General features: G+C 34.1%; 4 protein-coding genes and 1 long non-coding RNA gene across 7 annotated transcripts in view; 1 reads left to right on the top strand and 4 right to left on the bottom strand.

The window, feature by feature from the left end:
* Window positions 1-24,089, bottom strand: part of LOC126680524 (SPX domain-containing protein 2) — a 34,487-nt gene extending 10,398 nt beyond the window's left edge. Inside the window, exons 1-5 of one of the 2 annotated variants that reach the window (XM_050375662.2) lie at window positions 23,934-24,089; window positions 23,530-23,643; window positions 22,805-22,884; window positions 22,246-22,370; window positions 21,062-21,430 (exon numbers count right to left, since the gene is read on the bottom strand). In XM_050375662.2, coding sequence (XP_050231619.1) covers window positions 21,359-21,430; window positions 22,246-22,370; window positions 22,805-22,884; window positions 23,530-23,643; window positions 23,934-23,986 — 444 coding nt within the window. In that variant the 5' untranslated portion in view covers window positions 23,987-24,089 and the 3' untranslated portion in view covers window positions 21,062-21,358. Of the gene's footprint in view, window positions 1-21,061; window positions 21,431-22,245; window positions 22,371-22,804; window positions 22,885-23,529; window positions 23,644-23,933 lie in introns of those variants that run through there. The other variant, XM_056106037.1, reaches the window with a different exon arrangement.
* On the bottom strand, window positions 1,593-2,683 carry LOC126680525 (ethylene-responsive transcription factor WIN1). The gene is made up of 2 exons (XM_050375661.2): window positions 2,488-2,683; window positions 1,593-2,219 (listed from the first exon to the last, which is right to left on the bottom strand). Exons 1-2 carry the CDS (start codon window positions 2,565-2,567, stop codon window positions 1,751-1,753), a joined length of 549 nt encoding a protein of 182 aa, XP_050231618.1. The 5' UTR covers window positions 2,568-2,683; the 3' UTR covers window positions 1,593-1,750.
* LOC126680522 (pentatricopeptide repeat-containing protein At4g21065-like) lies at window positions 4,061-5,935 on the bottom strand. Its single transcript, XM_050375655.2, has one exon. The coding sequence runs from the start codon at window positions 5,746-5,748 to the stop codon at window positions 4,189-4,191; it is 1,560 nt and encodes a 519-aa protein (XP_050231612.1). The 5' UTR covers window positions 5,749-5,935; the 3' UTR covers window positions 4,061-4,188.
* On the bottom strand, window positions 8,592-9,975 carry LOC126680523 (uncharacterized). 2 transcript variants are annotated; one of them, XM_050375657.2, is made up of 2 exons: window positions 9,751-9,975; window positions 8,592-9,425 (listed from the first exon to the last, which is right to left on the bottom strand). In XM_050375657.2, the coding sequence occupies exon 2, from the start codon at window positions 9,385-9,387 to the stop codon at window positions 8,677-8,679; it is 711 nt and encodes a 236-aa protein (XP_050231614.1). In that variant the 5' UTR covers window positions 9,388-9,425; window positions 9,751-9,975; the 3' UTR covers window positions 8,592-8,676. The 2 variants fall into 2 exon arrangements, with proteins under 2 accessions (XP_050231614.1, XP_050231613.1); XM_050375656.2 differs by having other exon boundaries at window positions 9,782-9,974.
* Window positions 11,579-12,657, top strand: LOC126681396 (uncharacterized). The gene is made up of 3 exons (XR_008790849.1): window positions 11,579-11,670; window positions 12,008-12,285; window positions 12,367-12,657. It is a non-coding gene; the product is annotated as an uncharacterized LOC126681396 (long non-coding RNA).
* Window positions 24,090-27,784: the final 3,695 nt, after the last annotated feature.

The raw sequence follows: 27,784 nt of genomic DNA, 5'->3' as shown, positions 1-27,784 counted from the left end.
TTATATTGTATAAAATCATTAATATTTATTTTATTTTTCAATTTTCAATTTTATTGTACCCAATTATCTTTAAATTGGAGTTTTTTTTATAAAAAATATGTCCTTTATGTTTGACACATGATCTCAATTTTTAGTATTTTTTAAAATATTAAAAACTTATTTAGACAACGTGACAAATATGCTACGTATTTAAACATTTTTCAGAGTGAAAAATTCATAAAGGACCACCGATTTAATTTGAAAGGCGGCGGGTCCGAAGGGAGGTTGTGACTTTTTTTCTAATTTAATTATTTATATATTTTTTTTTAAAGAGAATAGGGTTTGTACGTATAATTTAAAACATCATATGACATTTAGAGCTTTTAAAAAATATTAAATTTGTTTTGAACTTTATCCAAATGAAAAGAGTTCAATTTAATATTTCAGGGTGCTATTGAAACATAAAAATACGAAATAGGGTGCAATTAACGAAATTATAAGATTAAGGTGTTATTGAAAAAAATGAAAGGTCGGTAGTTTTTGAGGATATTAGCCTTTAATTCTCTACATAAGTAATGCATTATTAAATTGTTGCAGAAATAATTTGTTGCAACAGTTGTGTTGTGTAATTTTTTTTTATATAATTAGGTATTTTCAGTTGATTTCTCCATCCAATCACTTCATTAATTTCATTTTCTCCATAATTGTTCCTTAAAATAACTAATCGAGTCGATGTAGATAATGATTGTCATATTTAGGAAAACTATTAAAAATGTTACCAGAAACATCCAAGTTTTCTCAAAATATAAACCATCAAATGTCTAATCCATAACATTTCTGGAAGCATCAATGATTTGCTTGATTTTTCTGTATACAGGAACCAAACCTTAAAAAGACCACCTAATTATAGCAAGTGCTTAATATGTTTTTGGTGTTGGAAATTGCTATTATATAGTTAAAATAATATTAACCATACAAGTGACTTTAAGGTTGTGTTTGATTCAAATTTATTTTAAAAAAATAATTTACATTCAATTTATTTTAAAAAATTGATTCAGTAATTTTATTTTTAAAAAATTGCAACATATTCATATTGATTTTTAAAAAAATTATTAAGTATATATATTTTTTAAATAAAATGAATTTTAGAGTAAAATTGAATCAATAAAAAATAAGATAACATATTTCATAATTATGAATAGAAATAAGAAGATATTGATTATTTTTGATTACTCTCTATCTCTTTCAATATTAATTTTATTCTTTGATCATCTCATTCATCTATTTTCTCTCTCTTATCTCTATCTTTTATATCATTTTTTTTTTATAATTAACATAAAGTATATATGTCTAAATTCTTACAATTGAATGAGAGATTATCAATATACAGTTTTCAAATTTTAATTAACAAAACACTCCATCATTAGACTTTACAGAAAAACTATAGGACAAATAATTAATACACTATGTGTATGATTAGAGAAACTTGAACTTCACTTATTTTCTTCCACATAATACTAAATTAAAGAAATTATATAAATTTATACGCATACATTTGAATTGAATACATCACACCAACTAAAAATCTTAACAAGGGATATATAGGAGAGGTCTTAATCAAACACATGTAAATATGTAAACAATAATACTATACTTTCCCAACGTATGACCTTAAAGTAAAACACACACTCAAATTTGAACAATCAAACAAACACTCCACAACTACTTCTTCACATGCAAATTTTCTTGCTAACCAAACAGACATTACTATTCAGTTCCTATTCAGTAGCTCCTCAATCATCTGCAGTGCAACTCTCTGTTCTTCATTTAATCCATCACCACCAGCTTCTTGCCCTAGCTTTAAATCTGATGATGTCTCTACACCAGGCAGTTTCACTTCTGGAATTTCTCCCTTCTTCTTTCCGAGCTCAACGATCGTAATCCAGCTTGATTCGGAACGTTGTCCTGCCGGCTTCTGCCATACTCCGATATGGCAATTCTCCGTATCGAGCCTTAGGCAAGTTAGAGAAGGAGACGGAGATTTGCAAGTTCTACGAAGTTTTGCACTGAGTAAAGAAGACAGTGAAGTAGATGATGAGGACGAAGAAGATTTGTCAGAACTAGTAAGAACAGGAAAGTTTGTTTTCGCATTACGACCGCTCATCAAAACTGCCGCCTCGTCGTACGCTCTAGCTGCCTCTTCTGCTGTCTCAAATGTTCCGAGCCATACCCTTCTTTTCCTGTACATATCACAACAATAACTGTTAAACAATAAACTTTAATAGTTGACTCTCATCAGCTATGTTGTACGGAAACAGAAACGCTAAAACGAAACACGTAGAAACAATAGTTGCAAAAACGACATGTTTTATAAAAAAATTCTTACGAAAATAGAGTTTCATAAGCATTTTTGAAAATTAAAATGTAATGTTGAAATTTTTAATGTTATAAGTTTTCGTGCAATATAACTCGACAGAACAGACAAACAATGAAAAATAAAGATAGTACAGCAGAGGGTGACGAATCTCGGAGACCCAAGAACCCCAATGGCGTTGTCTGACACCTCTGAACTTCTTTGATTGTACCATAACTATACAGTTGATGTTGTCCTGGAGAAAGAGGGAAGGGAAAGTTTAATGTTGAAGTTGTAAGATATGAGAAAATACAAGAGAGTGAGGCTGATATATAGAGATAGTAGTTCAGATTAGTAAGGATTTTTTAGTACAATGTGGGGTGATGTAATGCTACTATATATGTAAATAATTAGTAGCATAGTTAATTGTAAGTGGAATTGGGGAATTGAGTACATACCCAGCTCAGTGGTCCATTGTTATAGCATCCATAAAATCTACTCTACCTAATAAGATGGAATGTTATGAGGTCAGCTGCCTTCCATTTTTCATTTGGCAGCTTGTGTATGCCATTATTGAGTAATTAATTTACTACATCATCTCTTGTAATTCCTAAAATTAACATATAGTTTCATAATATTTTTTATATATCTAAAACGGATTTTTTTTACATAAACTACTTTCATATACATTTGAGCTCCGCTGATGGATAATTGTGATGTGCTAATTGATGATTGATTATCATTAATGAAACAGTTTATTAATTTATCATTTATTTTTATAAAGCATCTTTTTTGCAAAGACTCAGCGGCGAAAGTATACTATAGTTAGAGTAGGCTTTTGTACGAGTTCGCGTCATAATTTTAAAAAAAATATGTAAGGTTTGTGATGAATTCAGGATGATTAAACTCGGGCTGTCAAATGTTAAAATTGGACTAAAAATTAGGCGTGGACTGAAATGAAATTCAGAAATTCTGAATTTGCCGCTGCAGAGAATATTTGTTCTAAGTTGATTAATATTTTCTTTAATTCCACTATCTATTCATGAATATTCAATTTGCAAAAAAACATTTATAATGTACTATCAAATATCAAGCTCATTCAAAAATTTAAAATGTTATGTAAGATTAAATATAATTTTAATTATATCATTATTTCTAATACATCTAGCACGGCGAATATCACTTAACTTGAAGTATAAATGAATACAGACTAACTTCACTTTATATATTTAATTAATTAAATAGGGATTGACAAAACCTAAAATCAATTAATTTATTTTAAAATCTAAACTGTTAGTTGTGACTACAACTATCGTTATCTCTGACATTTCATATACAAGAAAATGAGAAATGGTCGGCTATATGTTTCACATAAATGGAAGATATGAAAATCCCAGTTCTTCCATATGATCAATTTTGTACTAGATATATTTTTTCTTTTGTGATCTTTCTAGGCTCTGTTAAGGGCCTTAAATATAGAATTGTTGGCAGGCTGCTATATACTTCCAAATTTAAAATATATTTCTCTTAGTACCATATATAAGTAAAAATTCAAAAAGTCTTATAAAATGATTTTAATGTAGATGAATGGTACAAAATTTTCCAGTTTTATATATATTTATAAAGAAATACATAAATACGAAAATGATAAAAGAAATATTTCATTTTGTTTGTAATTTCCTCGTCCGCTTATTACATCCAAATTAATTTCAAAACGTGAATCAAACATAAAACTCACAAGTAGAAATTCATTTCAAGAACTTATGTTAGATGTTTAGTGAATTACATAAAAGATGAAATTAATTCATTTGCATCGAGTCGCATATGCTACAAAATTAGTGCAGCGTTAGTATCCATTACCAATAATCCTGGCAAGAACATGTTCCATTTCTGAAATGATGAAATCGATTCCGATCGCGGACAACGATCTCTTTATCAAATTTGCTCGAAACGAACTTCATGAAATGATGACAGTCGCGGCATGTCCGTAGATTTTTCATAATTCTTATGCTTCTTTTGTCCTTGAAGTGCATGAGCGAGTATGCAACTGCTAGCTTTTCACTATGGTAGCCAAGACTATGTTCTTTCTCCTCTTCTTCAATATCATGAAAGACATTACAAGTATGCTGAAAATACCCTTCACCTCTTAAACTATTAATAATGCAAACTAAGAATTTCCTAATTTTCTCTGATTCAGGATGAGAACTATCTCCCGATACAAACTCGCGAAATTCCTGATCCATCGAAAGCAAACTATAGCCTGGTCTCTTGCTAATCCTCTTCTCTCGCATCGATTTTCTAATCTCCGCCTTCTCGTTATATCTACCAACTTCACCGTAAGCATTCGATAGAAGCACATAGTCACCGTCATGATAAGGGTCTAGCTCATTGATCTTCTCCTTTACTTTCTCTGCCAATACAAGGTGGTTATGGTTTACACAAGCACCAAGTAGAGTCCTCCAAATAACTGCATTCGGTTTGCAAGGCATGCTTTCTACAAATTCGAAAGCCTCGTAAACGTTGCCTGCACGTCCTAAGAGATCAACCATACACCCGTAATGCTCAACCGTAGGTTCAACATGGTAATCATTCTTAATGCTGTTAAAAATTTCCCAGCCGTCATTGACAAGACCGGCATAACTGCAAGCAACTAAAACACCATTAAAGGTAATATGATCAGGCTGCAGATTATTTCTTTTCATCTCATAATATAGCCGGAGTGCCTCCTTGCCTCTCCCATGTACTGCCAGCCCATTAATCAAAGCAGTCCAGGTCAACACATTTCTCTCAGGCATTTTATCAAACACTTTAATAGAATCATCAACACAGCCACATCTAGAATACATATCAATCAAAGCAGTACCCAGCGATGTAGTAAGCTCCAAGCTATGATTTCTACTAACAAACCCATCAACCCATTTACCCAATTCTAAATCTCCCAAGTTCGAAACAGCAGAGACAACACTAAGCATAGTAACCTCGTCAGGTTTCACATCTCCATCAATTTGCATCTGTTGAAACAAAGCTAAAGCTTGTAGCGAAAACCCGTTGTTATCCAAAGATGAAATCATAGAAGACCATGAAACCAAGTCTCTGTGAGGCATTTCATCGAACAGCTTGAGAGCAAGAGATAGTAGAGAAGAAGAGCCGTAAGAATGAATCAAAGAGTTGTTGACATAGATATTAGAATGGAAACCCAGCTTTAGAATAAGCGCATGCAAGGTTTGGTTAGCCATTTGGAGGCGGGAAGATGCTTTGAGTACGAAGGGGAAGGTGAAGTGATCAGGTGAGACGCCGGTCCGGTGCATGCTGGTGAAGAGGGAAAAGGCAAGGGAAGGAGAAGTGGAGGCATGGGCTCTGATAAGGGTATTGTATGCGAACGTTATTTTTGGGCCAAATAATTTGTGCGCAAACATCCTAAAACCGCGTCATTTCATAAGGTTTGGTATGTTTGTGATATTATTTGGTTTCGAAATTGGGAGTGAAAAGCTTGTTTGATTGATGAAATTGATATTTGTTTGTTTTTTTCCGAAGAAAATTGATATTTGTAAAGGTTGAGGTATAAATTGGGGTAATGTAATGCATAAATTGATTTGGAGAAAGAAAATTAATTTTGATAGATTTTGATAGAGAATCCATGTAGAAAAGCGGGAATATTATATGCTGTAAAAAGTGGATTTTGTTTAACATAATAGGAATATCAATAATGAGGATAAAAATACACAAACAGTTACTATCGGTATAGCACCAAAGCAGAAATAAGCAAATATATTCAATACAACTCCAAAGAAGAGATAAACGGAAATTACAGGTGAAATATTACAATTAATAAACAAATACTGGAATTTCACTGTCTAATAAAACAATTGAAAGATATCAAATGAATTTGCCTCTTTTGTGGTCTTAGTTTAATTTGAAAAGAAAAATTCCACGAGGAATAAAAATATCTAATATTCACCGTCATTTTGTTAAGTATGAGGTAAAATCACGATTGTTTGAAGGATTTATATCGAAGATGATGACTTGTTGCATAGATCCGACTTCTCCACCGAAGGATGAAGAAGAAGATCTTAAATTAGGTTAGATCAATCTAACTCAACTATTACATTAGACTAAAATCCTAGAACTAGACCAAAAATTGGCCAAAAGAGACTATACATAGAAGAAACTACATTTGAAAATTCAGTAGAAATTAAAGAAAATAGGATTTATTTAGGTAGGGAGGTGATCTTTTGGCCAAGGGAAGGCCAAAAGAATGCATTATCGATTAATTTATATAACATGTTTAGCCCTTGGTATTTCTATCATTTTATTTATCTAGTCCTTTTTTAAAATTTTGTATACATTAGTTCCCTATAATTTACGGACTTGATTTGATAAAACTTTTTTTAAAGGGAATTTATACGCGTGCCTTCAGTTGCGTAACCAGTATCAAGTGGAAAATAATAAAGCCGACTTGGGTTAATGGGTTAAGCTTTTTATTCAATAGGTCTATTATGTACATTCACATTTTTATATATTTGGTCCATATATTTTCAAATCTTTATTTATCTAGTCCCTCTCAAATTCGGTCTCACGCGCATTTCACGTCGAGTATGCACGTTCTTTTTCTATACAGAAAAGACTTAAAAATTAAATATAAATAAAATATAAGGACTAGATAAATATAAAATTATGGAAGAAGACCAAGTAAATAAAACAGTTAAAATACAAGGGTCTAAAAATGGATTGTGTAACCTATAATTGTTTATAACTAAAATAAAGCAGCAAAACATGTAAAAAGGTGTCATTAACGGCGTCATAAAACGAAAATGTGCTACATAATGCCAAAAATTAAAATATTAAGATATGTGATGCAATGTTTTAAGGAATAAGATTAAATCGTTACAGATGGATTCTCAAGATGGATGGATGATGTTTAGTTGAAGTCTATTGGTCATTGGTCGATGTTAGATTTGTTGACCTGTGTATACAAAAAGTACATGGATTTGGATTTTTAGTGTCATTTTTTTTGAATTCATCAACTTTCATTAAATCGAACATAAAATAGTTACATTTATAAACATTCAGAAAAATCAAAAATTAAATCTGATGATTTGACAAGGAACTACAACACAGTACCTACTTTATAGATCTGTTTAATAAAACAAAAATTAAATTATCAAGAATTTTGCTAATTAAGTGCATTTTAAGTTTTCCATCACTCTCAAAATGAAATTCGATACCAAAAACTACAACAATGACATATGATTCAACCATCGTTTGCCAAACCCTTCATTAAAAAGGGACACGTCGAAAGGAAAACTAACCTTATCGTGTATGGAATTTTTGTTTTCTTACCAATGTGAAACCCTATAGTTTGATTCGTGAACTTATACCCTTTTACCCATCTAACCCCTAAACTTAATGTCTCACCTATCAAAACTCTAAATTTATTAAATAATCTGGTTTGATCACCGAACTTGATAAATACGTAATCATTGAACCCCTTTATATACAAATTCTTCTAAAATGTTTCAAGTGTCAGCTGGACACTGAGGGGTTCAATGATTACGTATTTATCAAGTTCAGGGGTCAAATCGAATTATTTAACAAATTCAGAAGTTCGATAAAGGAGACGTTAAATTTAAGATTTAGATAGGCAAAAGGGTACAAGTGCAGGGGTCAAATAATGTCAACAAATTTGCCCAATTTCAGTTTGAAAGTTGAAATTGTTTTCGCATGAAGAGAAATGAAGATTGAATAGGTCATGTTTGCATGCTAGGAGTATAAACGAATTGAGCTACTCAGCATGTAACTCAATATCGACTAAATAAATCAGATTGAGCTTGAATCCGAGCTTGGCATAACTCGGCCTCGTCTTGTTCACAACCCTAGCATACACTTGGTGAGTAATACATAAATAGTTGCAAAAAAGAAAATCAACCAATGCTGTTTCATAACCAATACACATGTAATCTGCAGGTATTTCCACCTGATTGGATAAACATAAAACAACATCGTTTTAGGCTTCTTCTTTTTTTTGAACATAAAAGTAATGCCAATGGTAGATGATCCAAATAGACATAGCTAATGATCAAACAATAGAATGATTTATATCTCCAAAGAGCAACAATTACCCCACCGTTCAAAGAGTATTGCAATAAGTTGATAGAACCTGTAGGCTAAGCAGTGACAATGAAATAATTACATCACATGCAATCCAATCGAAAATATACTGTAAAACAAAAACTCATGAGACATGCTAACGCTTCAATCATTTGGTATCAAAATAGAAACTTTTGGGGGGGTATTATAACATTATGCAAAACCATGGCATTGTTTTATAACCAAAAGAAATCAAATCAAAAATCCAACCACTTGGTATAGTAGATACAAGTTTGTGGAGATATTATACCATTAGGTGTGCATTGATTTATTCTTGGACAAACCCCACAAGGAACGGAAGCTAGTGCCCCAGGTTTTGGTTCTGCTCTGATGCTTCCCTTACGAACGCATTTATAACAAACTTGTCCAATTGGAATAGAAGTAAACTCCCCCATTCCATTACTCTTAACTTCTACGAGCTCGTTATCCAAAACCAAAGCCTTCACAATTTCTTCAATTTGCTGTTTCGTTAAGTCCATGTTGATAATACCACTCCTTTTAATCGAGTCTGTAACTCCCTCCAATGTAGCAACTTTCAGCTGAAATATTCGCTTAGTGCAGATCTCTTTCAAGCGCAATATGAACTCCGTATCAAGGCTCCCTTCACTGTACCACTCGCCTCCAGTTATTTCCTTTGACGGCTCAAATTCCGTTGCCATGAAATGTTTCCGTCCCTTGTTTTGAATGTTGACCACCTCTTTTATCAAATTCTTGGCCTGAAGCACCTTTAGTGACTTATTTACCACATTGTCCGGAAGATTGGTTTCCCGTTTCATGTCTCGTGTCCAAATCCCCATATCCTGTTTGTTCTTTATCACATTGTAGAGGGTACGCTCATGTTCGGTCAGAGATTGAGATGGGGAATTTGATTCGGGCTGTTTCCGCTTTATTGCCTGTGCCCGATTCATTCCGATTCCGAGGAATAGACAAATAAATATGTTTGACACTGCACATCAAGTCAGCAATTATATGAGTCAAGTAGCTCTGCATTATTGCAGCTAAAAGTTTTAAACAAAAAAATGGCGACACCCAAATAAAGACATTCGCTTATTTATTTGAGATGAAACTTAACAAATAATTAACATTCATTTTTTTCTTTCAGGCAAATGATCAAACACCTTGTGCTTAAAATTTAGCAAGGACAAAATGGGTTAATGTTTTTACAGTTTAAAAATTCCAACTAATCCTACAGTAATGAGAGAACAAGTGAACTATTCAACGGTAAAAAACGAGATTAACAGCAATTATAATCGGAAGCAAGAAAAACGAACCAGTCCGGATTCAGAGGAAGAAGAAACGCACCGTTTTAAAGGAGAAGCGGAGGGAGAGGAGAAGGCGTTAATTTGTTAGGGTTACAAAAATGACTGACCAAAACGCACCGTGTAGCTAAAATAATCACCGGCAACTGTCTTGTGCCGCCGGGGAATTACCAAAGGATGTTGCAGCCGCTCCAATGTTGTCTAGCGCAACAGTCGGTAATATTAAATGACATTCGATTGTATAATTATTAATATTATAAAACTATATTGTATTTAGTAATAATAATTAAATTATATTTTTAAAACAAAACTCTTGCTATTTAAAAGTCATTTTATAAAAACAATTTGGTAATATTTTCGTTAATTCTGAAAATTAATTTGTTATAGCTAGCTATTACGATATATAAATTTTATTTTATTAAATAAATAAATCATATATAAATAGTTTAAATGACTTTATATATACTAAAAGTATTATATTAAATTTCAAAAAGAAAATTTATATTTTAATATGATAAAGTTGCTTGAAAAGGGATATGTGTTGGTTATGTTCGTGAAACGACTATAATTCTTAAAGTTATAGCATCATGTCATTTTTGGGTATGGCATGCATTTTTTGGATTGTCGGGATCATATAATGATATAAATATTTTAGATCAATTTTTTGTATTTTCATAATTTGTTAAAGGACGATCTCCACCAGTATATTGTTCAACTAATGGTCATCAGTACTCAATGGGATATTACGTTGTCGATGATATCTATTTTTTATGGTCAACATTTGTGAAAAAAATTTCATTTCAAAAAGTTGTAAACATAGACAGTTTGCTGCAACTCATGAATCACTAAGAAAAGACACTAAATGAGCATTTGGAATATTGTTATCGAAATTTGCCGTTGTGTTTGGACCAATACGTTTTTGGCGTCGCGAAACTCTGAGAAATGTTATGAAAGCTTGCATCATATGCATTAATATGAATGTTAAAAATGAAATACATGTTATTAATTTAGATTGTATATATGATATTGACGACATTTCACATATTTCAGTTTTGCATGACCATAGAATAAAGTTTTTGGAGTTCATTCAATATCATCTATGAAGCACCGATACGGGTACGTGTACGGAAAACGGCATTTTAGAAAAAAATAGGACACAGGTACGGCGGGAACATGACAATTTTTTTATTTTTTTTAAAATATATATTTACTCGTATATAAGGTTTCAAAATGAAAAAATAATAAATATTATGTCATAAGATGCGTAAGTAATACGTAAGTTAGTTGAACTTACAATTCCAACATAAAGAAGTGAGTTAGGATTCTTTTTTTTTGGCCAATTCACCAAAAAGTACCAAACCTTTACGGGTTGTGTCAAATTTAGCCAAACCTTTTAAAACCACCCTATTTGGCCAAACCTTTGGTTCTCCGTTCCAAATTCGGCCATCTGCGAACCAAACCGTAATTGCCTTCCGCGTGGCAGCCCTGTCAGCAATGAATCACCAAAACTACACCGTATTGATGATGACATGGCCCAATTTTAATTTACTAACCGAACTCGGTTTAAACCACAAGCAACCTGACCAAATCATCCACCCAACTCCCTAAACGATGCGTTTTGATTCTCTCCTTCAAAACCCAAGTATCGACATTTTAAATATCACTGAAGCTTTCAAATCCCTAATTTTTACTGTTAAGAAAAAAACCCTAACTTTTCTATCTCATACCCATTGCAGCAGATTCCTCCGTTCTCTTGACGAAATGTCTTCGATTTCTGAAACATCGCGTGTTATGGAAAATGCGACGGAAGAGTTACTCAATTTGCCTCCTACCAGAGTTCGTGGTAACTGTAAGCACGGAAGACTGTATCTTTACACATCGTGGACGCAAAAGAACCCTGGAAGGAGGTTTTGGAGATGCTCCAAGTATAAAGTAAGTGAAATGCAAGATTTTTTTTTTATAATTTAATTAGGTTTCTGCGAGTTTAGGGATAATTTGGGGTTTCTCCAAATTAGTGCAAATTTAGGGATATTGTGGATGTGTTACGTTGTTTTGGTAGTAATTAGTGTATAATTTGGTTGTATTATGTTTTCTTGCAAACTTGTAAGCGATTAGTGTGTTTTGTAGTTGAGCTAGGTTGAAGTTTTTGATATGCTGAGCAATTAGTAAGTGTATATAGTAGGAATTGTTGTGTATTTTAGGGAATTAGTGTGTGTGTGTGTATACTAGGAATTGGTGTGTATTTTGAATAATGGTTTTACTGGTGTAGACAGATGATTGTGGTGCGTTCCAATGGTATGATGGAGAGCCTTCGGCAGAATTGTTCTTGAAGATTGGCTATTTACTGGAACAGATCAAATTGCTGAATGGGCAAGTGCGAAACCAGGAGATTCTGATTGCAGAGAAAGATGAACAACTTGCTAGGATTAGGGAAGCACAACAGAGAGCGGCAATAACGTTTGAGAAGCTCATTGATGATCGAGATAGGCTCATTGAAGAGAATCGGAAGTTGAAGTCTGATGATGAAGGTTCGCAGAGTTGCGGCAGGTTTTGCAATATAATGCTACTATTCATTTTTTTTATGTCCTTTATGTATTTGCAGTTTAATCAGCAAGTAATGTGGTGTAGGTGATGACATTGGAGCTCGAAGAAGGTTGTAGGCTGTTTGTAGGAAGTATGTAGGTTTATGTAGGAAGTATGTAGGTTTATGTAGGAAGTATGTAGGAAGTATGTAGGAAAGTATTTAACTCTTTTTGGTGCTAGCAACGTAAAATATTGTGCTTTAGAATATGATATGTAATATTTTGTGAATTGACTTTGGGTCAATCTTGTGCTTTAGAAGATGATATGTAATATTTTGTGAATTGACTTTTGGTCAATCTTGTGCTACTGTTGTGTAATATGTACTAATGAAGTGAATGGTGCATTTCTCTCTATTTTGACATTTTCGGTTTTGTATTCACTTTGGAGACAAGGTTTGATTGCCATCTTGTGTATCAATGATAATGAGCTGCATGGCTTAAATAGAGTATTTGTTATCACATTATTACAAGGCAATTGTATGGTACTGTTAAATGAAATAAAAACATAATAAATGAAATAAAAACATAATAAAGCTACTACATTAAGAAATAGATGATGAGGCAATTGTAAACATATATATATATAATTGATGGGTGCAAACCAAAAGTAGCTTGTTCATACAAGCATTACCTAAACAAAATGAAGCTTGTTTCTATATAATTACAAGCATTTACACTAACATACTGTGTGTATGAGTTAGTGATCCCAAAAATATAGTATCATAAAAGCTTGTTAGTGTTTATTCACAAGCATTTACAAAAGCAAAAAGACATCCACTAATGTTGATCAGCTTCCCTTCGGTGTGCTATTACTTGAACCTGGTGCATCTTTCTTTTTGTTACTGCTTCCGGGGGGCCTTCCTCTACCTCTCTTAGGAGCTGTAAGAGCATCTCTTGTAGCATTGGATCCGTAAACATAGTTTACTTTGCTATTCCAGGCCGACTGCAAACACATAACAACATGTGGTCAAAATCACAAAATCACAAAACAATGGAACTACTGCACACAAAATCACAAGTGGGAAGAATACGGCAGTCACTTTTATCCATGCAAAATTACAACACTTATTCCCAAACTCACCAAAAACCCCTGCCTAATAGACGTTTACCTCAAAACGAACAAAGTGAAATCATACAACTTCTAATGTATCCAATTGAAAAGCTTAACCAAAATACTTATTTCTAATAAAAAAACCAACTACCATGCTACAAACAGCCTATATATTAAATAAATTTCTAACGAAAGTATACTTACTCTAGTATATATACTTCCAGATTCAGTCATTACTCGCATACCAACACCTTTCCTGACCTGCATTAAAAAGAAAGTAAAAAAATCATGAAAAAACCATGGCAGCAATATACTTCCAGATTCAGTCATTATCTCAAATTTTGTATTATGAAGTGTTTCAAAGGTCACCTGGCGAGCTTCTCTCTCATTCTGTGCCTTTTGGATAGCCATGGCAGCAATGGACTCGTTGCTTTGGCTTGCTTGATTATTGCTCCCAACTGCTGCAGACTCTTGAGTGGATATTAATGGATTTTTTGATTTCTTTCTGGAAGCTTTAGGGGCAGAAGGTTGGGTGTCAGCTGCCTTCCCTTTCCTTTTCGACGAAGAGGCAGAGCTCTTCTCCTTCGTATTGGCAGCAGAAGCATTCTTCTTTAATGGCCTACCAGTTCGACCCTTCATAGGACAAACATGAAATACAATCATAAGAATTAATAAAACGGGCAACAGTTACAAAAAAAAAAACCAACTTATGTAATGACATACCTTCGGTGGCTTTGGAGTTGGATCCTTGTCAATTTTGGGACATCCCCTGATGTTGTGACCCTCATTACGGCAATGCTTGCAAGTCATTATCATACCACTCCTGCGTTTTGGGTCCTCATCGGCATCTCTCTTTCATTTTTTCTTTGGTCGCCCCGGCATTTTCCTATATGGAGGCGGTAAAATAGGATACCCTTCAACTTCAGGCCACATGTTGGGACCATTAATAGGCTGGAGAGCAAACTCATACGCCTTCAAGTACTTTTCTCTTTTGTAATAGCCATCGACATAGTCTGCCGCATTGTGCCGCATGAAATTGATGCAAGAGAGTGCGTGACAGCACGGTATGCCCGTCAACTGCCATGCAATGCAGGAGCATGTTTTTCTAGTGAGGTCAACGACAAACTGATGTTCAAAAAACTTAACTTGAAAAGACCCCTTTGCAGCTGTCACATTGCAATGCCTTGTTAGCTTCTGATTTTTTTCAACCTTTTGCCTAATTCTAGGACACAGATCCTCATGGTGCTTTACCATCATGTCATTCTTTGTGTACATTCGTTGCATGAGTGTAGTACGAATCTCTTCGAGCATATGGATGGCTTGCAATTGTCGCGCCTTGACAATGTATCCATTAAAGGTCTCCACCAGATTACTAGTTATGGCATCACAAAGTGGCCTTGTTCTCACAAATGATTTGCAAAAGACTGTTGGACTCTGTTTTAAAAAATCAGTATGCGCAAGTGGACTTTCTGTTTGTAGCAATTTCAGATGCGCCTTGTACTCCGGCCCATTCGTAGCAGTAACGATATTCCAGAAAATCCTTTTCAACTCCGGCCCCCTATGATTCTTCTTCCAATTGGCGTAAATATGTCGCGCACAATTTCTGTGTTCCGCTAAAGGGACTCGTTTCCGAATAGCATTTGCTAATCCCTGTCAAATAAAAAACAATGCAATCTTTACAATTCAGCATATCACATAATTTTGAATTTGAGGCCACATAATCTGAGCATACTCAAGTTGTACGAAATATTCAAGGTTAAATTACAAGGGTACAAAAAGCCATATAGAAAGGTACAAGCCACAAAATCTATAAACAATAGAAACAGCAACCTGATGACAACTCAATAAGAGGAAGACAGTGACACTCCAACATATGATTTGTTTTAAAACTTCAATATACTTAGGTCTTGAGAGAATTCAAAACCTAGTTGTAATTTAAAAGAACAGAAAGAAGAAATTTAAAGCCAGTAATTGCCATGTTTGAAACCAAAATGCTAAAAATATAGCTCATTAGTGTTTTCTCATGCAGTCCAGTTTAAGGACCCAACAGACCCAACAGACCAACAGGTCCAACACAAAGGCATGGGGAAGAAACTTACAGACATGCCACAGTATTTTGTTGGTTTATAATAGTTTGCCTTGTGATTTTTAAATCCTACCTACTTAACAATGTAACTTTTCTTGATAAAATGCCAATTTTCTTATGTTCAATTTTATGCAACTGATCTCTTTGGGAAAACCACTTAAGTAATTATTTCGAAAGAGTCTAAAAGTTATGTTCCACAAACCACTTAAGTATTAATTTTGTATTAAATTGTTAAAATAAATCTAGAAACTCAGGAAGGCACCAACTAACAATTTACTCAAACAACACAGCAACTTGAGGACACAAGAAAGTAACAAATTAAAATTAAATTCAGTATATGCCAAAAACAACAACAAATATAACACAGAAATGAAAAACAAAGTGAAATAAAGGCCAAGACATTACCTTTTGTTGGTCACTGACAAATGACAGCCCAAATCCATCGTCGTAGCCCAAATCGTCCATCAAGTAATCAATAAACCAAGTCCATGTTTCTTCGTTTTCAGCTTCGACTATGGCCCACGCAACCGGAAACATCTGATTATTGCCGTCACGTGCAACCGCACTGAGTAGCGCTCCGACAACTAAGGTTTTCAAAAAACATCCGTCGACGCATAGAATAGGTCTACAACCATTCTTAAAACCCTTCTTTAGCCCCGAAAAACCAACGTAATACCTCTGAAATATTGGAGCCCCAGTGTCTGGATTGTGAATGAAAAAAAACCTAAACAGACCCTCCTTATCAACCCTCTTCAGCTCAGCATCATATGATCTAAACAATGCATAATGGGTTTCGATGGACCCCCGAATAATCAGCAAAGCTAAATCCCTAGCTCTGTAACAAGTCGATCGCGAAACAATAAGGCTGTTGTACTTCTCCTTCACATCAAGCATCATTTCACTCGCGACATACATTGGGTTCCTACGAAACTTCTGAATGAACTCCTTTGCAACCCAGTCAGCTGAAGCTTGCCTATTCGTCATGGACCTAGGACAAGTATGCTCTTTCGATACTCGTCTAATCCAAAAGGTCTTCTCACCTCCGAGTTTGGATGCGTATAGGGTCCAAGGGCAATCTCCACTACAAACAGCCTCTACCCTAGTACGAGAACTCCTAGTCCAGCCCACATTGTGTCCGTTCAATACTGCCCACTGCTGAATAGCATTCCTCAATTGATCTCTTGTCGTAAAACGCATCCCGACCTTAAATTTCAGTTCCTCGTGGTTGCACTTGGGATTATAAAAAGTCCGCTTAGGTTTCTTTCTTACCCTAATCTCCATATCATCCTCATCGCTACTTGATGGAGTGACTAACCCGTCATCACTGTCTGCATAATCACTCCCAAATGTTTCAGCATTTCCATTAATTGTATCTTCATTCACTACACTGTCATCATTAAAAACACCGCCGGGGGCAGCTAACATGTCATCTAAACCTAAGCCATATATTGAATCTACGGCCAAGGTGCGAAAAGTACGATTGCTCTCCCTAGCAGTAATACACTCTTCGTCAGACTCATTTCCACCATTAACTTCGTCGGCGTCGTCATCAGTTCCTTGTTCGCTGTCAGCCATGTACCTCATGTCATCCTCAATATTAGTTTCAGCCTGCATAGTAGACTCATTCTCCAAACTTCCATCTTCCCCAGGGGCATCATCCTCCACATAGGCCTGCACAATTGGCTCATCCTCCAAATTTGCATCTTCTATATCCGCATATTCCTCCGCATATGCATCATCCTCCAAATTTATAAGTTCCTCTAAACTTGCATTCCCAGACTCCAAATCTCCTTCTGTTTCTAGTACAGGCTTTTGAGTTGGCTGAGCTTTACACTCTATGAACATTTTTGCAAACCCGACGTTTTGAGCTGCGATCCAAAATTCTTTGACATCATCATCGTTGTTCAACATTGTTAACACGTCCCATTCCCCTCTTGATTTATACTCTCGGGTTGGTTTAAAAACACCAATTCTGCTAACTGCAAACCCCATACTTTTAACCCTGCCAACTATGCCACTAAAGGTTAATCCTTCATTACAGTACCATGACGGTTGCACGTACTGACCGCTGTTTTCTTTCCACTTAACTGGTACTGTATCAGTCATATCAACATCAACCCATACTTCCACGGAAGCTCTGAAATATAAACAGTCGACAATATTAACATCGCATTATGGTAATGTTGTCAGTCAAAGCAAACATACCAATAAATTTCAATTTAAGACCTACCAAATAGCAAATATAGCAATCCAATTTCACAAACAAAAACAATGCAATTTCAACTAAAGACCTACCAAATAGCAAACATAGCAATCCAATTTCACAAAAATACCCATCCAATTTCAACTTAAGACCTACAAAATAGCGCAAATAGAAATCCAGTTTCACAACAATAGCAATCCAATTTCAGAACATCATAATATGAGCACTAAATAACAGAACATCTAATTAGCATACAAGGCACACCATAATCTGAGCACTAAACACTACAACACTAATTTCAGAACATTCTAACTAGAAAAACCTGCTACAATGTGTTACTGTTAATTGAAAATAACTGCAGAGTGAAATTCAAACCAGAAACCCTAATTATAAAATGCCTAACACCATGGCAGCATAACTAGAAACCAGAAAACTAATTTGAAAATCAAAACTGAAAAAAGAACCCCTAATTTTAAAATGCCTAACACCAGAAACCCTAATTTTAAAATGCCAAACACCAGAAATTCTAAGTAGAAACCAAAAAACCTAATTTGAAAATCAAAACTGAAAAAACCCTAATTTTAAAATGCCTAACACCAGAAACCCTAATATTAAAATAATAACCCAACTTGCAAATCAAACCCCAATTGCAAAAAGAAACCCTAAAAGAATCGAAGCACCTATTTTCAAATGCCTAACACCAGAAACCCTAATTTTGAAATCAAAACTGAAAAGAACCCTAACTATCCAAAATAACACAATTTGCAAAATTAAACCCTAAAGGAATCGATAAAAGTAATTAAAACTGCCCAATGCCACAAACCCTAAAGTTTAAATCAACCTGACCATATCCAAACGAGGGTAATAAAAGTCGATTACTTACATGTAATTTTTCGGTCTTCCAGTCGCCATCGATGTGCACAGCAACGAGGGAGAAATTATTTAGAAATTGACAGATTCATTGCATTTATTCTTCCACATTAGGGTTTTTTTTCTTTCTGAGTTTTTTTAGGGTAGAGAAGATTAGTTTGAGAAGATGAAAAATGTCGAAGAGGGAAAATGAAATTGGGTTTCAGTGGGAAAAATGAAACGCAGCGTTTTCACCTTCTGAATTTGAAGAAAAACGTTGCGTTTCATTAGTTGAGTTAGGTTGGTGGATGATTTGGTCAGGTTGCTTGTGGTTTAAACCGAGTTCGGTTAGTAAATTAAAATTGGGCCATGTCATCATCAATACGGTGTAGTTTTGGTGATTCATTGATGACAGGGCTGCCACGCGGAAGGCAATTACGGTTTGGTTCGCAGATGGCCGAATTTGGAACGGAGAACCAAAGGTTTGGCCAAATAGGGTGGTTTTAAAAGGTTTGGCTAAATTTGACACAACCCGTAAAGGTTTGGTACTTTTTGGTGAATTGGCCTTTTTTTTTAAGAGAGGGGCTACTGTATTTTTTTTTTTAAAATAGGGGCTGCTGTTTTGTTTGTTTGTTTTCTTCTAAAATAGCCTACTGCTTCTTTTTTAAAATAGAGGGTTGCGGTATTTTTTTAAAATTAGAAATAGGGTTTAGTTTAGTGGTAATTTCCCAAAATATATATTTTGACATTTTATTTACAACTTTACATTGTAAGTTTTGACTTTTCTTTTCTGACTTTTTTCATTTACGAAAAATACTTTTTTTTTAATTTTATAAATACCTTTTTCAGTTTTCAATTTCGGTTTTCAGTTTTTTCGGTTCGGTCAACCGAACCGACCGGCAGTTTTTTTATATAGTGTAAAATTAGTGTATATATAGTGTTACTTTTTATTTTTTATAGATTTTTTTCCTGAAATTTTTTATTTTATTTTTTTATAGTGTAACAGTAGTGTATATATAGTGTTTTTATGGTGTTTATATAGTGTAAAATTAATGTATATATAGTGTATAAGTAGTGTATTTATGGCATTTTGTAGTGTTTTTTATGGTTTAACCATGAAACACTGCAAATATACCATAAACACTGCAAATGCACCATAAACACTGCAAATACACCATAAATGTACTAAAAACGGCAGAAATACACCATTAATACACCACAAATACACTAAAACGTAAAGATATTGTAAAATTATTACAAATGCACCATAAATCAATATTTTCTTTACAAAATCAGTAGCAATCAACAAATCTATGAATAAGAGAAGACAAAATAAATAATTATATGAATAATAAAACAATTTTATAAACAAAAATTATAGATCTACAATAATTTATTTACAAAATATTTAAATCATTAAAGAAAACCTAAAAAATTACACAAATCTAAAAACGAGTCGAGAAATCCATAGCGCGAACGGGAAAGACGAACGAACTAGCGCGAACGGAAAAACGACCGGAAACGACGAGAAATCCATCGGAAGTAGACGAACGGAAGCGCGACCGGAAAGACGAACGGAAAAGACGAACGAAAAAGTAATCGGAGGAGATAAACTGAAAATCAAATGAAAAAGAAGAAGGAAAGAAGAAGAAAAGAAAAGAGAAGAAGAGAGAGAAGAGAGAGAAAAAAAGGATGGTTATGTAAAAATTTAACCTAAAATGAGATAAGCTTCTTTATATAGTGGGTATTTTTGGTAAATAAGTTAGCTTATTAGGTAATGTAAGATAAGAGAAAAAGATGGGACAAAATGGTGTAAATGCTTTATCCAAAACAGGTATTTGGAAAATAATCTCTTTAGTTTATGTTATTATCTAATTGTATTTGGGTTTGGATTTATTTATTTAATTTTTTTACAAAAGAAAATCCATACAAAAAAAAAATTAACTAAAATGCCACTAGAAATATTCCCGAAGTGTCCCCGGCGTGTCCCCCTCTTTGACCAGTCAAAGGTACGGGGACATGCCATGTGGCGTATCGGGTACGTATCCCCACCGTGTCCCCCGCATGTCCCTATGTCCCCGTGTCGACCCCCTAGATACAGCACTCCGACGGAGTGTCGGTGCTTCATAGAATTTAATTTATCAATTATTACATTATCTGTGATATTATGGATATAATTAACCATCAATAAATATTGCATTAATTGGTAAACATTTTAATTAGAACTAAATACTCATTAATCAATTACTTCATTCAATAATATCATGTGTTATGTAATTAATAGATCGTTCACAATTTTATAGTGTGAACTAGGTTCATTTAAATTACATTTCCTTAAACCAATCAAAAAAAGGATGCATTGTAGATTTTTGCTTTTTCTACCAGCCATCTAGTCCTTATAGTTTTTGTTGTCGACACTATTGGCAAAAAGAATATTACGTGTCATACAAGGATGGAGCAGTACCTTAACATGACAAATTAGTTTTTTTTCTTGATAAGACAAATTTGTTAATTGGAATTGACTAAATGAATTTCCTAATGGCTAGGTAATCAAACATGAAATATGGTTTTCATATAATCCAGATTGGTACATTATGATCAACACTTGAACAATATCTAGTTTCTGCAGAAATTTGAGTTCATGACATTTCTGCAATGCAAATACATTGCACTATGTATGAAAGTATAACTGTGCGGATGAAAATACAAGGCCAAATCATTCACTACTACGTACGAAAGAAAGAGTGGGGGGACAAACAATAGAAGAAATCATTTGAAGATGACAAATTTAATTGTGCTCCCATACCATTACTATCCATTTGTCTGGTTAAACCAAATAACATCTCTACTTAGACTTCTGTTGGAGGTTTTAGTCTCACCAGTCTTCTAATTCTATCCTTATCGGTATTCTCCAGCAATCCCTTCAGAGAAAAGAAATGGAAATGAAGTGTTTGAAGTCGTTTACGATAGAACAACAGCATTATGGAGTTGTCTAGCAGGTGAATTGTAGAAAGATGCGTAGATACCACACAAGGTTAATGTAATGACTGAAATGCCTAATAGCGTTTCAATGAAATACTGCCTCCATTCCACGTTATTTGACATTTTAGGTTAAATTTTTTGAACCAATTTTTGATGTTTTCAGTTACCAGTGCATTTAAACTACCTTTTCTCTATCATACCCTTATTGTATTACTCAGTGCTCTCAAAAATATACAAAGCTATTAAATGAATGAGAGAGTTATTATAAGTAATAGTACCATATACACATATTAATTACACTTAATCTTTTTGGTCTTTAAACGTCAAATAATGAAATGGAGGGAGTATGAACTACTAAGTTAAAACATCACAAAGCAAGGCATGCTTCCTTCTTATATTAAAACAGGGGATGGGGAATCAAACCTGAGATTTCCAAGTCGGATTACAATGTCCCTACCACTTAGGTTGTCTGTGGAGACAAGGCATGCCGTTTTACTTTGTTATTAAGTGTACATTTATATATAGGTTCAGCTTTGACCAAATTTGTGAGCCCACGATACCATGCCGAATTGAGTATGTAATGTTGAATTGGGAAATCCCATATTGATTGTGTGTGTGGATGGACATGTGTTTATATATTAGTTGGACACCTCCACTTAATACCAATTGGTTTTAAGATGGAATCTAACATGTAAGAAATTTCCAAACAGCAAAAAAAAGTAGTTTCAAGCTAATTGTCATTTAGCATCCGTACCTTCCAAACTATTTCATCCAGGCATAGGCATATCTTTCCGTACTTGTCAAGGAAAAGGCGCTCAGTTGGAGGCTTCCCACATACATCCTTGACAGCTGAGGTAATAGCAAAGATGACTTCTACCACTGCAGAAAGAATAAGAAAAATGAAACTCCGTTTCTCATCAGCAATATAGCTTCACACTGTCAACGTCTCTCCATTCTATTTTCTGTGTGTTCCCTTTTTATAAACTTTTAACATTACAGTACAAATAGGTTAATTCATTATTTATAAGCAAAAGTGTACAACTCTTTTCCTATATATCTCACTCAATCACCAACTTCTAGACTGTGATAAGTGTCAGGCCAGCAATCTCAACAGAGGAACTGAATCTGGTATTCACAGTATACCTGGAGGTCAGCAGCTTTATGCAAGAAAAGTGAAAACCAAATTAAACAAGAGCATCTACCAAAGGGACCTAGAAGCTGCAAGATCTTTAATCTAAGAGTAACTTTGGCATTCTATTATCGTTTTACCTTTGAATAACCAAAAGGGATCTTAAAGAAGTAATTGTACTTACATGCAAGTTCATCGTATTCATCCTTTCCAACAACAAATATGCTGACATCCCCAAGCACTGTGTAGACGATATAAACTGACCTGATAAGGGAAAAGAAGATTCAGGGGAAGTTAAGTGGAATGGTTGAGAAGAAAAAAAATCGATGAAAACAACTAAGATTCCAATAATTTTAAATAGATGCTCGGTTAAAAATATGTAACTTCGTACACTTAAGGAGATTATGTAGCATAGTAACATTAAATGGTTCCTGATAAGATGGACAATTAGGGTCTGTACTCTATAAGTATAGGAATTCAGAACACATGATGTGAAATCAGTAAATCAGAAATGTTTCCTATCAAGCAAACAAGTAGAAAATATCTCCACTACCTATGAAGATATTCTGCATTAAGATATATGGTTGACTTATATGGTTTCTTAATAGCCTACTTCAGCAGTTTAAATTATCCTGCTTTTATCAGAAAAATCATAAATCTATCTTTTACTGCATTAAGAATAGACACAGTTACGGTAACCATTCCCTATCGTCAAATGTTCAATGTAGACATGAAATGTTTCCCGAAATGTGGTAACATGCTAAAAAAACGAGACAGCAATAAGTCGCGGCAAAGACGATTCAACGATTGTAAACCTTATACGACACTAAACTAACAGTATTTGCAATATACATTTGCACAGTAACATTAGGAGTTACACCTAATCTGCAATACATCAGCAATACATACTTGTGGGATGCAACAAGAAGCTCTTCATTTTTTACACCTTTAAGATTATCTGCCCCCAGCTTGACTAGGAAAGATCTCCAATGTAGCCGCTCCTCGGCCGGAACTCCACTAAATCTGCAATACATCAACAGTTAACAGTTCTATTAATTTGTATAACATAATTCAGACATGAAAAATAAAACATAAAGGTTTTGAAATTGATGTAAAAATACAATCCAAAGAAGGTGAATTTGCATACATGTGATCAGCATAAGGAATTAACTAAATTTCCCGCATGAATTACAACCCTAATACACAAATTTATAACAAGCTATCACAAAAATAATAAAACCCCAATAAGATCTGAAGAAAAGGATATTCAAAATCCAAATAAAAAACGATGTAATTTGAGTTAAGATGCTTACCGTTCGATCAAAATGTTACCTTCAACATTGGCAAATAATACTGCTAGTATCATTTTCTAGTCTCGGCTCTGCTTACAACAAAATCGATTTATTTTCTTAATTTGAAATATTAAGTGCAAGGAATAAAGGAAAGGGGAAGAAAGAAACGACCCAGTCCAGATTCAGAGGAAGGGCCATGGGCCGGTCAGTCCGTAAACCGGCCCGGAACCGGTCAAACCCGGTCCGAAACCGTCACTTAGACGGGTATGGGCCGGTTTCAAATTTTTTGAACCATAAACCGACGGTTCAAAAGTCAAACCCGTTATTAAAAAATATTTACTTTTAATTTATATATATAAATATATATTATTATATATTTATATATCTGTATATATTATCTTTATTATATTTATATTTTGTAACTACTATATACACTATATTAAATTATATGTTTATTAATATATTATATTAGATTATGGTAGGATTTTAATAGTAAGTTAAATAAAAATATGAATATATATATTTATTTGTCATACAGAATAATATAGTAATCACAAAGTGACCGTATGATTTATTTTATTTTAATATTATTTAGTTAAAATTTATTTTAGTTAATTTTTTGATTAACATAATAATTAAGAAATTTGATTTTTTTTTAGAATATCATCTGTGTATGTTATTTTAGTTTTAAATTGATTTTTTAATTTTTAGTAATTAAATTGTAATGCTTTTGAACCGTCAACAACCCGAAACCGGAACCCGACCGGCATGGAACCATCACTTAGACGGGTCCAGGCCGGTTCTATAATTTTTTGAACCGCGATCCGGCGGTTCCGAACCGGAACCACCGGGTTATGAACCATGGCCACCTCTATAGTGAATGACTAACCAAAACGTACCGTGTAGCTAAAACAATTTTACCGACAATTGACTTGTGCCGCTGATACCAAAGGATAGTTTTATTACAAAGGCTAATATATTTCATTGGTTCAAGATAGATGTGTTCATGTGTTTGGGTGCCCGTCCGAGGCTGGTGCTTAGGGCGGGTTTGTATAATAATTTTTCGTCCCAAGTCCGGCCCGAGCCCAAACTCGCAAAAAATTCGTTATTTTATGGACTGACTCGGGCTTTCATTGCAAAATTTATGTGTAAGCTCGCCCAAGTTCGGTCCGAGTCCGTAAAAATATAGCGTTGAAGTCGGGTGGGTAGGAAATATAGAGCTCGATACGGGCTCAGACCGAAATTGGGCTTGTAAGAAAAATTATAAAGCCCGCCCAGCCCGAACCCAGCCCATAAATAGGTATAATTCAAGATGGGGTTTACTATATACCGCCTTTATTTATTAGTTACCGCCTCTAATTATTAACTCATTGCCCTTTTAACAAAAATATTAAGATATTATGTCTCAACCTCATTCGAATACGAAAATCGTAATGAGTGATTACGATTACAATTCTTTTGAAACAAACATCAAAATTCTGGAATAACTCTTGAGATAAAAAAAACATTGTCTTCTTTATTCTATTTTATAATTTTTTTTGAAAAATTTCTGGACCGACGCACCTTGATTGCGTCGGTCCAGAGGGAGGACGTTTGACGCAATTTGGGTTGTCCAGAGGGAAGACATTTCCGGAAAATGTCCTCCCTTTGAAAAGATGTTTCCTGAAAACGTGTGTTATTACTATGCGTGTTATTATTATCCATATTACAAAGTAGCGAACAAACTCCAAAATATGTAATACAAATCACATAATAAAATAATATTTAATAGAATTATTTAACAAAGTACAAAAATATAATACATAATAGATAACAGAGTTCATAACTAAATAACATAATATAAAACAAAAAAACTAACAACTCAATCAACTTTGAGTACTGATGTTTACGATTGGTGTGGTTGTGTGCTGAGAACAACATCAGATCACGTGTGCATATGAATTGAGAAAAGTGATAGATTCAGGTACCACGCATTACATTTTGGATACTAATCATAAATATAAATGTTATAATTAGTATTAACATAATTGTGATGTATTATTGTCAGGTATATCGATAAGTCTGTATAGTATTCGCTCATTTTGAAAAGCGCTTGTTATTAGTGATGGGGTGGATACACTCGAACAGGCTGGTTGTGCTGATGAGTTAGAGGATCACCAACATTATCGAGTGATTTATGAGGAGGTGATGTGTAATACCCCGAATATTTAAAATAAATTATATTGTGCCACGTGTTATAATTTCGATAAAAGTGCATTTAATATAATAATGTAGGAAATTTGGAATAATTTCCATTAAGCAGAATTGTCGGGATTAAGAGATAATGGAGAGAAATTAATATAAAATAAAATATAAATCCCGAGTTGATAATTATTTTGTCAAAGTCCGCGAGATATTTTATAGTATTTGTGGTTAAAGTTTCGAGTCGATCGGAGACCTTTTAAAATTTGGACGCGGGTGTGTTTTAGACTAAATTTCAACTTTTGAAAAGTTTCAAGGACCAAAGTGTAAATTAGCCTATTAGACCTTGGAAATAGCAATTAAAAAATTATTGATGGAAAATAATAATCTTGGGATAGTGTTATTTATTTAGATTTAAATAATATGTAAGTAATTGAGTTAATGCGGATAATTAATCGTTTGGTTAAAAGGATAAGTTTAAAAGAGAAATGGTTTAAGTTAAAGAAATGACGGATTAAAGTGGCACTTTTACTAAGATATAAATACATTTCCTTAAGAATAAGAAAAGGATCAGAAGGATCCAGATGATGGGCGAGAGAAAGAAAATGACGATCAATTTGATCTGTCGTCGTTTTGCCGTTTCTCGTCCAAATCGAGCGTTCTTTATATCGAATTGCTCGGAATTTGATACTCTATCAATCACAAGCTTTGAATCAAGGTAAAGTTTCAAGAATCAATGTTGAGTTTGAGTTATATTGGCTGTTTTAGATTGAATACGAAGCTTAAATCGGAATTCGCCGTAACTAGCTCGGTTTTAGCGTTTCGTAAAAACGAGATGTTGGGTTTTGTAGGAAATGATGCTTTTAGCATGTCGGGAGTATCAGAAAGCGGCGAAGCGCCCGGAAAATGAATTTTCCGGGGGCTGCACACCAGGTTGCGGACGCACGCTAGATGGTGTGCGAACGCACACAAGGCCGTGTGAACGCACGGGACCGTTCGTGCGCTCGTATAGCCAACAAACGTGCCTGCTTGGGCATTCTCGCCCCGTGATGACCTAAATTTCCGATTTTAAGTATGCCGGACATTGAGAATGAGTTACGGGCTCCGAAAATACGAAATTTGGATATCGAACATGACATGTTCGATTAGGGTTTTGATGTATAAGGAACCTATGTTTGGAAATCGATAAACAAGAGACATAACTAGTATCTCGACTAAGTATTAGAACACGATCAAAGTTAAAAGACATATTTAGAATAAGATCGTGTTAACCTAAGTTTATAACTTACGGTTTTAGTACTAAGTTTACGTTTATGAATTAAACGTACGTATGATTTGAATAGGAAATTGGTGTATCGGCGAGCTATTGAATCGACGAGCTGGAGTAGCTAATGGATCAAGCGACGCATGGAACTTACGTTCGTGGAATTATGATAATACGGTTTTGGATAGCGGTTTCTATGAGTTGCATTTTACTTTCGCGTATTATTTATAAAAGGTATTTTCGTATATTATGAATGTTAATATCAGATACATCGCATTTATACTATTTGAACATACGCTATATTGTTTTATTGATTATTTTGAATATATGAATTTGATGTACGATCCAAAGGAACCAACTACCTATTGGGTGTAAATAGGCTGTGTGATCACCAGTATTTGAGTCAGTCTAGCGTGTTTAGATTGTT

Source organism: Mercurialis annua, linkage group LG5 (assembly GCF_937616625.2).
Source record: "Mercurialis annua linkage group LG5, ddMerAnnu1.2, whole genome shotgun sequence".
NCBI lineage: Eukaryota > Viridiplantae > Streptophyta > Magnoliopsida > Malpighiales > Euphorbiaceae > Mercurialis > Mercurialis annua.
This window is presented reverse-complemented; position numbering and strand designations above follow the sequence as displayed.

Bases quoted from the DNA above. Each gene is read 5' to 3' on its own strand.
- LOC126680523 (XM_050375657.2), bottom strand. From the start codon at position 9,387: ATGAATCGGGCACAGGCAATAAAGCGGAAACAGCCCGAATCAAATTCC.
- LOC126680522 (XM_050375655.2), bottom strand. From the start codon at position 5,748: ATGTTTGCGCACAAATTATTTGGCCCAAAAATAACGTTCGCATACAAT.
- LOC126680525 (XM_050375661.2), bottom strand. From the start codon at position 2,567: ATGGTACAATCAAAGAAGTTCAGAGGTGTCAGACAACGCCATTGGGGT. The intron at 2,220-2,487 runs GTACTATCTTTA...TGATATGTACAG, and splicing joins GAGATTCGTCACCCTCTGCT to GAAAAGAAGGGTATGGCTCG.